Raw genomic sequence first — 16,615 nt, forward strand, 5'->3', positions numbered from 1 at the left:
GTAGAACTTGCCATCTGTTGTAGAATAATGTCAAACTTTGCATCAATTTTCTTCTCCATTTGTGCCATTTGTGCAGACATGTTAGGAGATCCTGCTGATAACTCAAAAATTCCCCTTTTCTGTGAATGTTCTGCTGCCCATTGTTGAGATTCTGTAGCCATCATATCAAATAATTCAAATGCTTCTCTTGCAGATTTATTTGACAACGATCCTCCAGCTGATGCATTCACATGACTCTTAGATGTTGGATTAAGCCCATCAAAGAAAATATTCATCTGTGTATCTGAATCAATATTAACATGTGGACACTTTATGTACATCTCTGTATATCTTTCCCATGCTTCATGAAACTCTTCATTAGGCTTCTGTGTGAATGTCAAAATCTCTCTCTTGTAATTCAATGTCTTGGATGCTGGATAATATTTGTTCAAGAATTTTGTGTGTAATGCTGCCAAGTAGTAATGCTATTAGCTGGTAGAGTAAATAACCAAGTTTCTGCCTTGTCTTTCAAAGTGAAAGGAAAAAGACGTAACTTGATAGCTTCAGCAGAAAAACCCCTAATCAAAATATTCTTGCAACCCACAATAAATTTTGCAATATGTATGTTCGCATCTTCATTGGGCAGCCCACGGAATGTTGGTAAAATCTCAAGCATGTGGTGCTTGATCTCGAACGAATCACCCTCTTCTTGGGTCGGATAGACTATGCAATTAGGAACATCAGTGGCACGGGCTGCCAATGACTCTCTGAGTGGTCTACCTGCTGCAGGTAATTCTAACGCCATGTTACCCTCGTCTACAAACAAATTCTGAGAAAAGTGTCCTGCAGTGAATGCAGTCTCGTGCCCAATTAACTTCTCTTATTTATGCATGCAGAGTCCGCCTGTTACTGGATCAAATCAGTATAAGATGTGCAGTTCCTGATCTGTCTGGACCATGCGATTTGAATCAAATGAAGCAAAATCGTTTCAAAATTTTTTTTTTTTAAATATTAATATTTTGACGAAAGTTAAAAAAAATATATATAAATAAAAAAACAGAAAAAGTGTAAACAAAATCAACTAAGAATATGATAAAAACAAATTAGTTAAAACAATCCCCGGCAACGGCGCCAATTTCTTGATAGGAATTTTTAGTACCTGCGCAAACAGGGTTAAAATCACTGAAAATACTTGCAAGAATACAAGGTAATTGTAGTATAAATGCTCATGCAAGGTCGTTGTCCCCAAAGATTGTTTGACTAATCTGTAATTAAACTAACTCTTAATTAATAACTAAAATAGACTTTATCAAAGATTTGAAGTTTATGAATTTGAAAAGATTAAACTAACAGTAAAAGAAATCTGAAAGTTGGGAAATAATAACAGCAAAGAAGAAAAGCGATTTCTTTTTAAAGACTAACAATTTAGAGAAAACTAGGGCTTAGCCAACACCGTCGCAATCCTATGCAATTCTATCAATTACTTATGAATTTCCACATATATGCTTTGAAGGTTAGGTTTTCCTAATGCATATTTTCCTTGTGATGTTCAAGCGAAAACGTATATCTAACATGCAATCCATCTGTGATGTTCAGATCAAATATAAACATGCAAGACTCATTAAGCTTTGTGAAAACCCTTTGAAAAACCATGCAACCCTTAAGAGCGTGATGTTCGCCTTAAGTGAACTTACAATTACTAATCACAAGAAGCCCTCCTCAATTTCAGGGTGATGTTCCAACAGAAATTGCATCAAATTACTTGTCCACATATCCTAATGGTGATCAATCATTAAAATAGATAGATAGTTTTAAACACAGTAATTAATAATTCCAAGCAAACATGCATCCATTCATAAGCAAATTAATAAAACTACATATTCATGCTAAGGCTTACGGCCTCACCCTAGCAATTGGAATTAGTTACACATAATCATAATTGAAATCCAAGAAAACATCATTCGAATGATTAAGAATGAAAACACCTGAAAGTAGCGAAAATCCAAAACCCTAGCAATTGCTCCCAAAGCCGAAAAGAAGTTCTAAAAGGAGCCTCTCAATTGCTGTGAAAAGAAGCTTAAATACCTCCTAAAACCTAGCTACCCAATCCCCACAAGGAAACTAAGTTAAAATAAAATAAGACTAGGAAATAAAGTCCAAATTGGATTAGGAGAATCTGCCCAAATCTGTCCAGCCACGTTTTGGTCTCAAATCTCCTCCAAATCTGGCCCAAGATAGCTCGTTTTAAAGATAAAAATATTCCGAACACTTCTCCAGAAGGCCACGAACCCATCCGAGGTCATCTTGGGCTCTAAAATCGCAATAAAAGCCCAAAACGTCACTATTCCAGCATAGCGCACTGCTCCTTTATTTATTCGCCAGGAAATCATCGCTTGGTGGAAAAGTCTGAAATTCTGACACGATCAAGCTAAGTGACTCACGAACGTCCTCCAACTGGAATTACTCCAAAATTCGTCCATTTGATTATGTTTTCCTCCAGAGGAAGTTGGAAGACCTATATTAGAAATATAATTCAAAGTATCAAAATTCTTCCAAAATATTAACCAAAATATACTAAGAATGGGGTTAAATATATAATATAAAATCGACTCATCACCTTCCTTTAATTTCCAACTGCTTTCGTAAAAACTCAATCTGTGATGGTTAGTTTGATTTTCCATTTGAACAACTCCCTATTTTCCTGCTTATCTCCCAAATGCAATATGCTTATCTCTTGAAAATAGTGCCTTTCTTTGGAGCAGATTTTCCTCTGAATATAAAAAAGGATTTTGATTTTTTAGTTTCAGAGTTTGCAGAGAAAATTTTGCAAACGACCTGCGTTCATTTAATTCCCAATCACTTCCTCTATGATAGTTGATTTCGTTAACTTTTCTAAGTCAGGAGATCACGTGGGTTTGCCTCCAACTTTTGGGGTTTTTTTCTTTTCAATCAAACCGAGCCCGCTTTGATTTTTCTGGAGCCCAAGAATGGTTGCTTTTTTTTTGGGGCCCAAGTTTTCTTACCATATTTTGGTAAATCTTGGGCTGGCCTCTTTGGACTTTGGGCCTTCGATTCTTGTTTTGCGCAGTCCAGATTTTGGACCCTGTGGCTTTTGTTATCCTGGGCTTTTTAGTGTTAGGCTGGGTGCACCAGATTTTGGCCCAAATTGGAGTAGAGAATTCAAAATTGTCTTTGGACCCAACAAAAACATAGTCAAGACTTCAAGGAATGATGAAAATAATATCACAGAGATCCCAAAAGAGAAGATAGTTTATTTTCCTTTTCTATCGACACCAAAAACAAAGGTGCACGACACATGACCAACGTCATACACAAGGCCGCAAATTAATGGTTCAAGTAAAAAGCAAAAAGGGAAAGATGGCTCGTCAATTTCAAGCCAAGAAGCCTCCACCTCCTGCCATGCCCAAGATGGAAGAAGAAAGCAACAAAAAAAAAGGGGGGGTTTGGAAGAAAATGAAGAAACTAGCAAAAGCAAGGAAGACAAGCCAAAAAGAAAGACGGAGAAGAAGAAGTAGCTTTGTACTTTGACAAACAGATGCTGCCTCTTTAAGTTCCCATACTTTCAATTAATAGTTTAATGGGCCATCGAGTCTAACTCTGACAGAAAGGAGCAAAGGAAAAGACTTACCTTGTTTTCACTTCTCTTTGGTTTTGGCGTCTCAAACTCAAAGCTCTTTATCAATTGTCGCCAATGGGTAACTAAAGATACATGGTTTGGTCCAGTTTGAATTAATTTGAACTACTCCAGATAGATATGGGAGTGACTCAATTTGAATTGATCTCTACTACCCCAAATAGATATCGGTTTTGGTTTCGATTGGCAGCTTGCTCTCAAAGCCTTTCTAACGTGGACTTTTTGTTTATGGGCCAACTAATGGAAATGTCAAGGCTTGGAAACAAATTGAAGGGTTGACAAAACAAATTACCCACTAACTCTCAAAAGCCCAAAATATTTAATGGGTGGTCCAAATAAATTATGTGCTTAATGTATCAATTTTTAAATCCTCAAAACCATATGTGAGTAAACTAATGGGCTCATTAAAATGCCTGTTAATTTTCTTTAGACATCGACAATAAGAAACATGGTATAAACCATTCCAAATCTTCTCATCTACCTATGCAAATTTCAATGAGATCAAATTCAAATCTCTCATAAGACAAATTCTTTCATGGGGGCATTCATTTCTTGAAAGTCCAATCAAATTTTCTAAGGAACTACGTCCGGTTTGATTCCGCCAAGGATACGTAGGCAATTTGAAAATTCAATCCAGATACAACCGCAAGTCCAAACAGAATCCATGGTTTACCTTAACCAAATTTGCCCCAAACACTTTTCCAACCACAAAATCAAATTGAATCCCTGTCCAACCACATTCATCCAATTTCCATAAATATTTCTCACATCACAAATTCTTTCAAGGTATCATTCATACCTTGAAAGTCCAATCAAATTCTCCAGAGAACTACAAATGACTTGATCCCCCAAAGGGGTATGTAGGCAGTCTAGGGTTCCCTGGATATAGACATAACATCAAAATCAAATTTCATTATTTATTTCATTCTTCACATTAGAATCAAAGGGTGTTCTCTTTCCAAAGATATTATAATTAAGAGATATTTTCATCTTGAATGGGTCGTACTCAATTAATAACAAAAATTATTATTTGCAAATAAGAGTGAGATTATATTGGGTGAATTTTTAATTATTTTATTACCTTTTTTAATCTAACAGCCACTATAATAACCCGATCCTAATTTAATATTCAATTATTAATTTATTGAATAAAAGACAATTTTACCCTAGAAATATTTTAATGGTTTAAAAGTTGACTTTTTGTTTGGGATGGAATCTAGAGATTTTAGCTGTACCGTTGTGTAGAGCACATTGAGATGAGTTCGTAGACATGTAGTGGGCTCAAATCAGAGTTATAAAGAAGAAGTTAGGATCTACGGAAGCTCAATGGCATAATTGTAAATATTTCGAAGTCAGTTTTTTAAACCTAGCAGATTTCTTCTTTCTCTCATTGTCCATGAACAGCAGTTTTCAAATGGAGATTTCTCCTCTGTCAGGCCACCAATTTCGGTGCAACAACTTGTGAACTCTTCATCTCTCTCTCCTCTTCACATCCAATTTCCAGCCCTGTATGCAAGGAATTAAAACCAAAATTCGAGCCAAACCATACCCTTTTTTTGAAGCCGCGACTACTGGCTATTCCAAGCTTTGCTCCAGCCACCACCGGCCATGCAATCACACCCAAAGTACTCCCCTACCTTCCCTCTGTGTTTTCCCTTAAAGACTCGACTGTCGAATGCAAACCTAGAAATTTCTAGGTTTTTCAAAGACAAAATCATTCATTCGAGGGTTTTAACGGTGGAATTGATCTTCAAGCAAACTCCCCGTCATGTATTTGATCTGTAGGTATGATTATTGGTCAGCGTTTTGGAAGATCGTCGGAAAAATTCTCTACACACCTGCTGGTTATGGCAGCATGTCGGCGGGGTGTCAAGGTTGGGTTTTGGTCCTAAAGTGATTCCCACGTCGTCCCGAGCACAGCGGTATGCTCATATTTCAATTTGGTTACCGTTTGACTGTCGATCAGATATCGCATATTAGGCGTTATCCGGGTTCGATATGTTCGGACCATTGGATCGACATCATTCTCAGATATGTTGATCTAGGTATCTCTAGGATTGTATAGGAATTCGCGAATCGTGAATCGGAGTCCTGAATACTTCAATTCAACCGTTCGATTTGAACCAAACTTGTATGACAAGAATAGTAAACCTTGTTGAATTCATAGGGACTTTCGGATAGAAAATCGAAGGATGTGGGCTCAGCGGGCCCGCTTGACCATGTTTGGACAGTTTAACCCTTGGTTGACCATGAGTCTTCCGAGGTAGTTTCACCCTTTGAGAAGTGCTAGAACAACCATGTAAATGAGGCTTGACTGTTTGTGAACTATTTTGATTATGTTTGGATTATGAGTTTATGTTATAGTGTTTTATGATATTCTTGGGTGTTATTTAGATATTCGAAGATTATCTTGTTATTTATATATTTATTATTATTATGAGTATTAATAAAGTATATGACTGGGTAATATTGGATTATTCAAATTTTTATGAGTTATTAGGTAATCGCTTTTACTTTCTAAGGGTATTATACTATGTTTCATTGTGCAAAGTTGGGAACTGCTTATTAACTGGATTTTGGTGTGGACGAGAAATTAATTAAATGTCTTATTATATGTTTAGATTTAATATATATACTCAGTGACCTGAAAATGATGAATCATGGATGCTAGTTCTTAACAGAATGTGGTATGCATTTTAAATGTAGTTGAGAACTGATTTTTAGAAAGTTGATATAAGAGTTGGAAAATGAATTTGTGCAATAAGGGAAAGTTTCTGATAAGTTTCGGAATATGGTTTTCAAACCCACCACAGAGTACTGACAGACCCGCCTGAATTTCCCAACCCGAGGCGGATCTGTCTTGGTGCCGACATAACACTGATGCCGGGCCCACTTACTAAAAATCCAAGACATCCTACCAAAATTTTGGCAGAGTCTCCCCTGTAAAATGCCCAAACCAACAATAAACAACCTGCATAATTTACATCAATTAAATAACCCAACTGCCAGCATGCTTTTAACATACAACAATCCAACATAAAATGGTCTCCGGCCTCAAGTAGTAGCCTAACATGGGCGATAACAGAGCGTCTACAGAATTTGTTTACAACAAACAGAGGAGTAGAAAGAATTTATATAGACCCTAACAATTGACGACAAGTTCGGAGCTCGTGACTTGCTCGAAACGCCTTCAAAAGCAATTACTGTCTGGGGGCGCAAAACAGAAATATGTGAGTGGACAGAAATAAAGTTTCACTTTAAATCAACATAGTAACCCCACCATGTAAAAATAATGCTCTAGCATGCAGTTTCACAATTCAGAAACCAAAACTCAAACACAAAATCCCAAAGTCCAAAACATCTCCACATCTCAAGTCCACAACTCATTTCCCAATGATATATAACTCTCATTAACCCGTAAATACCCATATATAAATATATATATATAGCTAGGACTTTAATATAATATATACTCCTCTCCATACTAATGTACCGGGGAGACAATCCAACCGGGGGATTGTTAGCTGGTACGCAGGATTTCGAACACTAACCCGCGTCCGGGATGAGTAGTCCAACCGGGGCGGAACTCCATAGCTCACACGCCGGCACGCCAGCGACACGTGTAGCTCACAAATCTCATATCAAGTCCTACGCGCGCAGACAGGTATCATCACCCCACCGGCACTGCCAACGCACGTGTGTGATGATACTCAAGCAACATACATACTCTTCCCATACGCCGGCAGTGCCAGCGACACGTATGGAAAGTGTCTCACACACCGGCACTGCCAGCGACATGTGTGAGACCCGCAATCTCATGGCCTTCCCACCCCACCGGCACTGCCAACGACGTGTGTGGGAAGCCTAGTAACTAGGGAATGGTACTAACCTACCATACTCATACATCTCACAACCATCCCTCAATTTCACATCTTTCCACAATCTCACCACAACAACCTCTCATACTCTATACATAGACAATATAGATAGCCATCCCAAAATCCATATCAACATATTCATCATACTCAAATATATATGTCTATACTCAAAATATATAGCCAAGATGTGTAAGCATAATCAAATCCATCAATCAAATGCTTATTAAATCAAATCACCATTTAAAAGATATGCACAAAACTTTCATCAATAAAACCATGCATATGCTTAAAAACAAATTCCACTCACAAGTAATCCCAAGCTGCCCGGCCCCGTGAGGGTCTGCTGCGAGTGATCAACCGAAGTACCTATTCCAAGATACAATTCCTTGATTAACATCACGTACTTCCAAAACGGAAATTCACGAAAGGAAATACTTAAATCCCCAAGTTCCCGGTGCGCTCACGTCCAAAGGAATATCCTAAGGTCCGATTACGAGTTTGAAATCGCTTCCGATCGCACGGCGATCTTGATTTCCCTAAACTTCAAATTATTGAATCAGAACATCCGGGGCTCCGATTCACGATCCGCGAATTCCTATAGGTTTCTAAGAGTACCTAGATTAACATACTTCAATTTGGAAACGATCCAACGGTCAGAACTTATCGAACCCGGATAACGCACAATATGCGAAATCCGTTCGATAGTCAAACGACATCCAAATTGAGATCCGCAAAATCCTACGCACTCGTGACAACCTAAGGATCTCATCAGGATGAAAAACAACTTCACCCACCTTGCCCACGCGCGCCACACGCGCCGGCAGCGTGGGTGTGTAGAGAAATTTCCGGCGATGGAAAATCTCCACACCAACGCTCACCCTTCCAATCCTAGATACTACTCGAAGAATGGAGCAACTTTTTCAACTACGACAACGTCCAATTCGGACGGCAAGTGGCCGGAATTTCAAATTGAAAACCGGCCAAAACCTAAGTTTCAAATTCGTGAATTTAACCTGCAAATCTATCAAAACCTATCCCACAGCCAGCTAGAACACAGAAATTGGATGAGAAACCTCACCTTACCCGTCGGAAATGGTGGCCGGAGGAGAGAGATCGAGCGGCTGGAAGTTCACACCCGCCACGTTTCTGCGGTTTCGCGAGTCCCGAAGGTTTCCGGTGTGGCCGGGAAGAGAGAGGAAGAGATGGCGGTTCGATCGGGACGGTCTCGTCGGACGGGGTGGTCGGAGGTGGCGGTGTGAGGAGGTTTCCGATCGGTGAACGAGTAACTCGGGAGGAAAAATCGCAAGGAGAAGAAGAAGACGCGGGAGAGAGAGAAAGTGAGGGGTAAATGTGAAAAATCTGATTTTACCCCAAACTTACTTCGAAATAATTACGGTTCTGCCACCGAATAAGTTCTGATCGCCAAAGCTTCGTTAAATCTCCGATTCAAGCCTACCGCCTGTCTACGGTTTCGTCTCAGTACCACCTACGCAACCACACCACTCATGGTCCCAAAATCTTCCCGAATAAGAAATTGACCAAAATTACCCTTAACCCAAGAGTAAATTAATATTTTCTCTTAATTAGATTAAAATAGGAAAATAAACGGAGTCGGGGTGTTACATTCTACCCTCCTTATAGAAATTTCGTCCCCGAAATTCACATACCTGTCAATGGAAGAGATAAGGATACTTGGCCCGCATCTGCTCTTCGGGTTCCCAAGTAGCTTCTTCAACAGTTTGGCTTCTCCACAAAACTTTCACTACCGGGATGGATCTAGAACGCAACTTCTGTTCTTTCCTATCCAAGATCTGTACTGGTTGTTCCTCATACGACAAATCTTCTTCCAATTCCACAGGTTGGTATTCTAATACATGGGAAGGATCTGGCATGTATTTCCGGAGCATAGATACATGGAACACATCATGAACTCGAGATAGTTCTGGGGGTAAGGCTAGTCTATAAGCAACAGGTCCAATTCGCTCTGTGATCTCATAGGGTCCAATGTAACGAGGGCTTAACTTCCCACGTTTCCCATATCTCATCACACCCTTCCAAGGAGATAACTTCAGAAAGACCCAATCCCCAATTGCAAACTCAAGATCCTTGGACCTGTTATCTGCATAACTCTTCTGTCGGTCTTGTGCAGTTTTCAACTTCTCTTTTATCATCTTCACCTTCTCATTTGTTAGTCGGATACTATCCACTTTTTCCAGTTTCTTATCACCCACTTCATTCCAACAAATAGGAGTCCTGCACTGCCTCCCATACAACGCCTCATAAGGAGCCATCCCAATACTCGAATGATAACTGTTATTATAAGCAAACTCCACCAAGGCAAGGTGAACATCCCATGCATCTTTAAACTGTAACACACAGGACCTCAACAAGTCCTCCAGGGTTTGGATAGTCCTTTCCGATTGTCCATCGGTTTGTGGGTGAAAAGCAGTACTGAATTGCAATCTAGTACCCATAGCTTCTTGTAGACACCTCCAAAATCGAGAAGTGAATCTAGGATCCCTGTCCGATACAATGGACACAGGTGCTCCATGCAATCTAATAATCTCATCCACAAAAAGTTTTGCCAACCTTGTCAAAGGATAGGTCTCCTTAATGGGTAGGAAATGAGCAGACTTGGTAAGTCTATCCACTATCACCCAAATTCCATCATGACCCTTTGAAGTACGTGGAAGCTTAAAAACAAAATCCATGGCTATACGCTCCCACTTCCATTCCGGAATCTGAAGTGGTTGCATAAGTCCCGATGGCTTCTGTCGCTCTGCCTTCACTTGTTGACATATCAAACATCTGCTCACATACTTAGCAATGTCCCCCTTCATATGCGGCCATGAATAATATGCCCGTAGCGTCCGGTACATCTTCGTGCTACCCGGATGCATAGTGTAAGTGGAACAATGAGCTTCCTCCATGATTTCTCTTTTCAACTCAACATTCTTACTGGTACACATAGACGAGCTCCTTTTACCAAGGCTCCGTCTCCCCTTATGGCATAATCTTTCGTGTTCCATTTTCTACTTCTCCCCTTATCCTACAGAGGGTAGGATCTTCCAACTGGCCTGCAATTACCCGTTCCACCATAATGGGTCTCACATGCAAGCTAGCAAGGATTCCACCTTGTTGAGTCATCTCCATTTCTACTCCATCTTTCCGTAGTTCCACCAATAACGGAAGATAGGCCGCTTTAATATGTGCTAAGTTCGCAGGAGCCTTCCTACTCAATGCATCTGCAACCACATTAGCTCGGCCTGGGTGATACTCAATCGTACAATCATAATCCTTGATCAATTCCAACCAGCGCCGTTGTCTCATATTCAGTTCCTTCTGGGTAAAGAAATACTTGAGGCTCTTATGATCCGTGAAAATCTGACAGGTCTCGCCATACAAGTAATGTCGCCAAATCTTCAGAGCAAACACTACTGCGGCAAGTTCCAAATCATGGACTGGATAATTTCGCTCATGCTTTTTGAGTTGCCTCGAGGCATAAGCAATCACCCGGTCATGTTGCATCAGAACACATCCCAATCCTTGCAAAGATGCATCACTATAGATCACAAAGCCCCCCAAGTTATCAGGAAGAGCCAAAACAGGTGCGGTGGTCAACCGCTTCTTCAACTCCTGAAAACTATGTTCGCACTCTTCCGTCCACTCAAATGCAACGTCCTTCCTTGTCAACCGCGAGAGAGGTGTTGCTATCGAAGAGAACCCTTCCACAAATCGACGATAGTAACCTGCTAACCCCAGAAAACTTCGTACTTCCGTCACACTTGTGGGTTGTACCCAATTCACAATAGCCTCAACCTTCTGTGGGTCCACATAAATCCCTTCCGTTGAGATTACATGTCCAAGGAACACCACTCTATCCAGCCAAAACTGACACTTGCTAAATTTGGCATAGAGTTGCTTCCTCCTTAAAGTCCTCAATACCAACCTTAGATGCTTCTTATGCCCTTCCAAAGTCTTAGAATAGACCAAGATATCATCTATGAACACAATCACAAAGTGATCCAAATAAGGTCGAAACACTCTGTTCATGAGATCCATAAATGCTGCTGGAGCATTCGTCAACCCGAACGGCATCACCAGAAATTCATAATGACCATACGCGTTCAATGCGCTTTGAGACATCCTCTTCTCTAATCTTCAACTGATGGTATCCTGACCTCAGATCAATCTTAGAGAAATACTTGGCATCCTTCAACTGATCAAACAAATCATCAATCCTCGGCAAAGGATACCGGTTACGTACCGTCACCTTATTCAACTGCCGGTAATCAATACATAACCTCATGGTCCCATCCTTCTTCCTCACAAACAACACCGGTGCACCCCATGGGGAAACACTAGGTCGGATGAAACCCATATCCACTAATTCCTGGCAACTGAATCTTCAGCTCCCGGAGTTCAGCTGGTGCCATCCTATAAGGAGTTAGATAGATAGGATTGGTGCCTGGAAGAAGTTCAATAGTGAACTCAATTTCCCTTTCAGGAGGTAACCCAGGAAGATCATCTGGAAAGACATCAGGGAACTCACTAACAATAGGAATATCTTCCAGATTCAAAGTGATCTCTCGGGTGTCGATGATATGAGCTAGGAATCCTTCACACCCTTTCTCAAGTAATCTCTTAGCTGTAATAGCAGAGATAAGGCAAGTAGGGAGAATTCTACGTTCCCCCCGGAAAATTACTTTAGGTCTGTCCCGACTCGAATGTCACTTCCTTCCGGTAACAATCCACGGACGCATGATGCTTCTCTAGCCAATCCATCCCCAAAATAATATCCAAATCCACCAATTCTAAAGGGATCAAATTGGCTTCCAACCATGCATCTTCTACTTGAACATAGCATTCTCTGAATACCCGGTCTGCATACATGACTTCCTGGTAGAGAAATACTAAAACTTCCTGTCATGGGTGTCGGCCTCACACTGACATAAGGTACGAAGTTATGTGCTACGAAAGAATGTGTGGCCCCCGGGTCAATTAAAACACGAGCAAGATAGGCAAAAATAGGGATCATACCAAGAATCACGTCCGAGTGGCTCAGTGCCTCCCGGGTCATAGAGAACACCCTAGCTCGAGTGGTAGAACGCCCAGCCGACTTTGAATTTCTGCCACTTCTTCCCAGAAGATGACGGTGCCTGCCATCTTGGAAGATCCGCTGCAAAGGAAGTGGCACCACCGACTGATCTCGACCCATAATACCGCCTGGCCCGATCCTCGCACCGGCGTATCACCGGGTAAATCGGTGGGCAAATCCTCTTGGTATGCCCCGATCGCCCACAAAATAGCATATTGGGCCGCTACTCAGCTTGGTTTACCCTTGAATGGAATTAGGCAATCCTTTGCAAAATGCCCCACCTGCCCGCAATCGTAACATGTCAACCTACCGCTCGAGGGAGTCCTAGTGTGCTAGATGCAGCTGCCGCTCAAAATCGAGTCCATCCGGACGAGAACCGGATCTCCCACTACAGTAATCGATCCTCGCCCACCCGACCATCCACCACTAGCAGAGTTGGAACTAGATCCTCCTCTCTTGGATGGACCCTGACTGGCCACCCAATCCTCGCGCATCTCTACGGCGTCTTCCTGCACTCCAAGGCACATGTCCTAGATACTCTGCAGCCTTGAGCCAAAGCTCTCATATTGGGATACATGCTAGCGAACTACTGACGGTGAATCTCCCACCATAGACTACCTTCAAAACGCGTCGCACCTGACCTCTTCAAGAGCTACCACTAATTCGGTGCAAACCTCGGCTTCATTAAACTTGTGCTCATATTCGCCACCGACATTGATCCTTGCTTGGTACAAGAATTCTCTTTTTCGGCATAGCGATAGGAAGGTGGATAGAACTGATCGGAAAAGATTCTTTGGAATTCCTCCTGTAATAGCAACTGGATTCTCATAGCCCCTTTTGCAGCTTTCCACCAGTGATAAGCATTCCCTTTAGCGTAAAGGTAGCCAAACGGACTCTATCTTCATCCGGCACTCCAGACTCAAAGATCCGCTCCACATCAAGAATCCAAAGACTCACCTCTGCCGGATCTGGGCCACCCATGAACTCTTTGGCTCCGAGTTCTTTCACCCTTTTGATTTCGAACTTTCTGTACTACGCCTCCCCCGCAGCGAGTCATCGTGCGGGTGAATTGACTCAAGACATGGCGCAACTCCAAGGCATTCTCTCCGGCAGGTGGAGATGGTGGAGGAGATGGAACTGGAGGCGAAGGAGGTGGTGACGGAGATGGTGGTGGAGGATTTGGGCCCCATCTCTGACCACGACCTCGTGTTCTTGGTCGGCGAGTTGCCATGGTTCTACACAAAGAAACCATCAAATCATTAGATCAACAATGCAGCAAAAGTGCAAGTGTCGAAGGAAAATGAACCTAATGCTCGATATTGTCGACAGACCCGCCCACTTTCCCTGAACCCAAGGCGGATCTGTCTTGGTGCCGACATCACACTGATGCCGGGCCCACTTACTAAAAATCCAAGACATCCTACCAAAATTTTGGCAGAGTCTCCCCTATAAAATGCCCAAACCAACAATAAACAACCTGCATAATTTACATCAATTAAATAACCCAACTGCCAGCATGCTTTTAACATATAACAATCCAACATAAAATGGCCTCCGGCCTCAAGTAGTAGCCTAACATGGGCGATAACAGAGCGTCTACAGAATTTGTTTACAACAAACAGAGGAGTAGAAAGAATTTATACAGACCTAACAACGACGACAAGTTCGGAGCTCGTGACTTGCTCAAACGCCTTCAAAAGCAATTCTGTCTGGGGGGCGCAAAACAGAAATATGTGAGTGGACAGAAATAAAGTTTCACTTTAAATCAACATAGTAACCCCACCATGTAAAAATAATGCTCTAGCATGCAGTTTCACAATTCAGAAACCAAAACTCAAACGCAAAATCCCAAAGTCCAAAACATCTCCACATCTCAAGTCCACAACTCATTTCCCAATGATATATAACTCTCATTAACCCGTAAATACCCATATATAAATATATATATAGCTAGGATTTTAATATAATATATACTCCTCTCCATACTAATGTACCGGGGAGACAATCCAACCGGGATTGTTAGTGTACGCAGGATTTCGAACACTAACCCGCATCCGGGATGAGTAGTCCAACCGGGACGGAACTCCATAGCTCACACGCCGGCACCGCCAACGACACGTGTAGCTCACAAATCTCATATCAAGTCCTACGCGCAGAGATCATCACCCCACCGCACCGCCAACGACGTGTGTGATGATACTCAAGCAACATACATACTCTTCCCATACGCCGGCACTGCCAACGACACGTATGGAAAGTGTCTCACACACCGGCACTCGCCAACGACATGTGTGAGACCCGCAATCTCATGGCCTTCCCACCCCACCGGCACTGCCAACGACGTGTGTGGGAAGCCTAGTAACTAGGGAATGGTACTAACCTACCATACTCATACATCTCACAACCATCCCTCAATTTCACATCTTTCCACAATCTCACCACAACAACCTCTCATACTCTATACATAGACAATATAGATAGCCATCCCAAAATCCATATCAACATATTCATCATACTCAAATATATATGTCTATACTCAAAATATATAGCCAAGATGTATAAGCATAATCAAATCCATCAATCAAATGCTTATTAAATCAAATCACCATTTAAAAGATATGCACAAAACTTTCATCAATAAAACCATGCATATGCTTAAAAACAAAGTCCACTCACAAGTAATCCCAAGCTGCCCGGCCCCGTGAGGGTCCTCTGCGAGTGATCAACCAAGTACCTATTCCAAGATACAATTCCTTGATTAACATCACGTACTTCCAAAACGGAAATTCACGAAAGGAAATACTTAAATCCCCAAGTTCCCGGTGCGCTCACGTCCAAAGGAATATCCTAAGGTCCGATTACAGGTTTGGAAATCGCTTCCGATCGCACGCGATCGCGATTTCTAAACTTCAAATTATTGAATCGGAACATCCGGGGCTCCGATTCACGATCCGCGAATTCCTATAGGTTTCTAAGAGTACCTAGATTAACATACTTCAATTTGGAAACGATCCAACGGTCAGAACTTATCGAACCCGGATAACGCACAATATGCGAAATCCGTTCGATAGTCAAACGACATCCAAATTGAGATCCGCAAAATCCTACGCACTCGTGACAACCTAAGGATCTCATCAGGATGAAAAACAACTTCACCCACCTTGCCCACGCGCCGCCACACGCGCCGGCGCGTGTGGGTGTGTAGAGAAATTTCCGGCGACGGAAAATCTCCACACCAACGCTCACCCTTCCAATCCTAGATACTACTCGAAGAATGGAGCAACTTTTTCAACTACGACAACATCCAATTCGGACGACAAGTGGCCGGAATTTCAAATTGAAAACCGGCCAAAACCTAAGTTTCAAATTCGTGAATTTAACTTGCAAATCTATCAAAACCTATCCCACAGCCACTAGAACACGAAATTGGATGAGAAACCTCACCTTACCGTCGGAAATGGTGGCGGAGGAGAGAGATCGAGCGGTGGAAGTTCTCACACCCGCCACGTTTCTGCAGCGAGTCCGAAGGTTTCGGCTGTGCTGGCGGGAAGAGAGAGGAAGAGATGGCGGTTCGATCGGGACCGGTCTCGTCAGGACAGGTGGTGGAGGTGGCGGTGTGAGGAGGTTTCCGATCGGTGAGCGAAACTCGGGAGGAAAAATCGCAAGGAGAAGAAGAAGACGCGAGAGAGAGAAAGTGAGGGGTAAATGTGAAAAATATGATTTTACCCCAAACTTACTTGAAATAATTACAGTTCGCCACCGAACAAGTTCTGATCGCTAAAGCTTAAATCTCCGATTCAAGCCTACACTGTCTACGGTTTCGTCTCAGTACCACCTACACAACCACACCACTCATGGTCCCAAAATCTTCCCGAATAAGAAATTGACCAAAATTACCCTTAACCCAAGAGTAAATTAATATTTTCTCTTAATTAGATTAAAATAGGAAAATAAACGGAGTCGGGTGTTACAGACTTTTGCCTTTGAAACAGTTTTGTCATTTAT

General features: G+C 41.9%; 1 protein-coding gene and 1 non-coding gene across 2 annotated transcripts; one reads left to right on the plus strand and one right to left on the minus strand.

The window, feature by feature from the left end:
• The first annotated feature begins 291 nt into the window (after window positions 1–291).
• Window positions 292–398, plus strand: LOC148916897 (small nucleolar RNA R71). Its single transcript, XR_016127558.1, has one exon. It is a non-coding gene; the product is annotated as a small nucleolar RNA R71 (small nucleolar RNA).
• Window positions 399–9,039: 8,641 nt separating this feature from the next.
• On the minus strand, window positions 9,040–9,827 carry LOC148916898 (uncharacterized). Its single transcript, XM_089053030.1, has one exon. The coding sequence runs from the start codon at window positions 9,801–9,803 to the stop codon at window positions 9,183–9,185; it is 621 nt and encodes a 206-aa protein (XP_088909156.1). The 5' UTR covers window positions 9,804–9,827; the 3' UTR covers window positions 9,040–9,182.
• Window positions 9,828–16,615: the final 6,788 nt, after the last annotated feature.

Source organism: Prunus mume, linkage group LG5 (genome assembly GCF_029339155.1).
Source record: "Prunus mume cultivar Tortuosa linkage group LG5, ASM2933915v1, whole genome shotgun sequence".
NCBI classification, from domain to species: Eukaryota; Viridiplantae; Streptophyta; class Magnoliopsida; order Rosales; family Rosaceae; genus Prunus; species Prunus mume.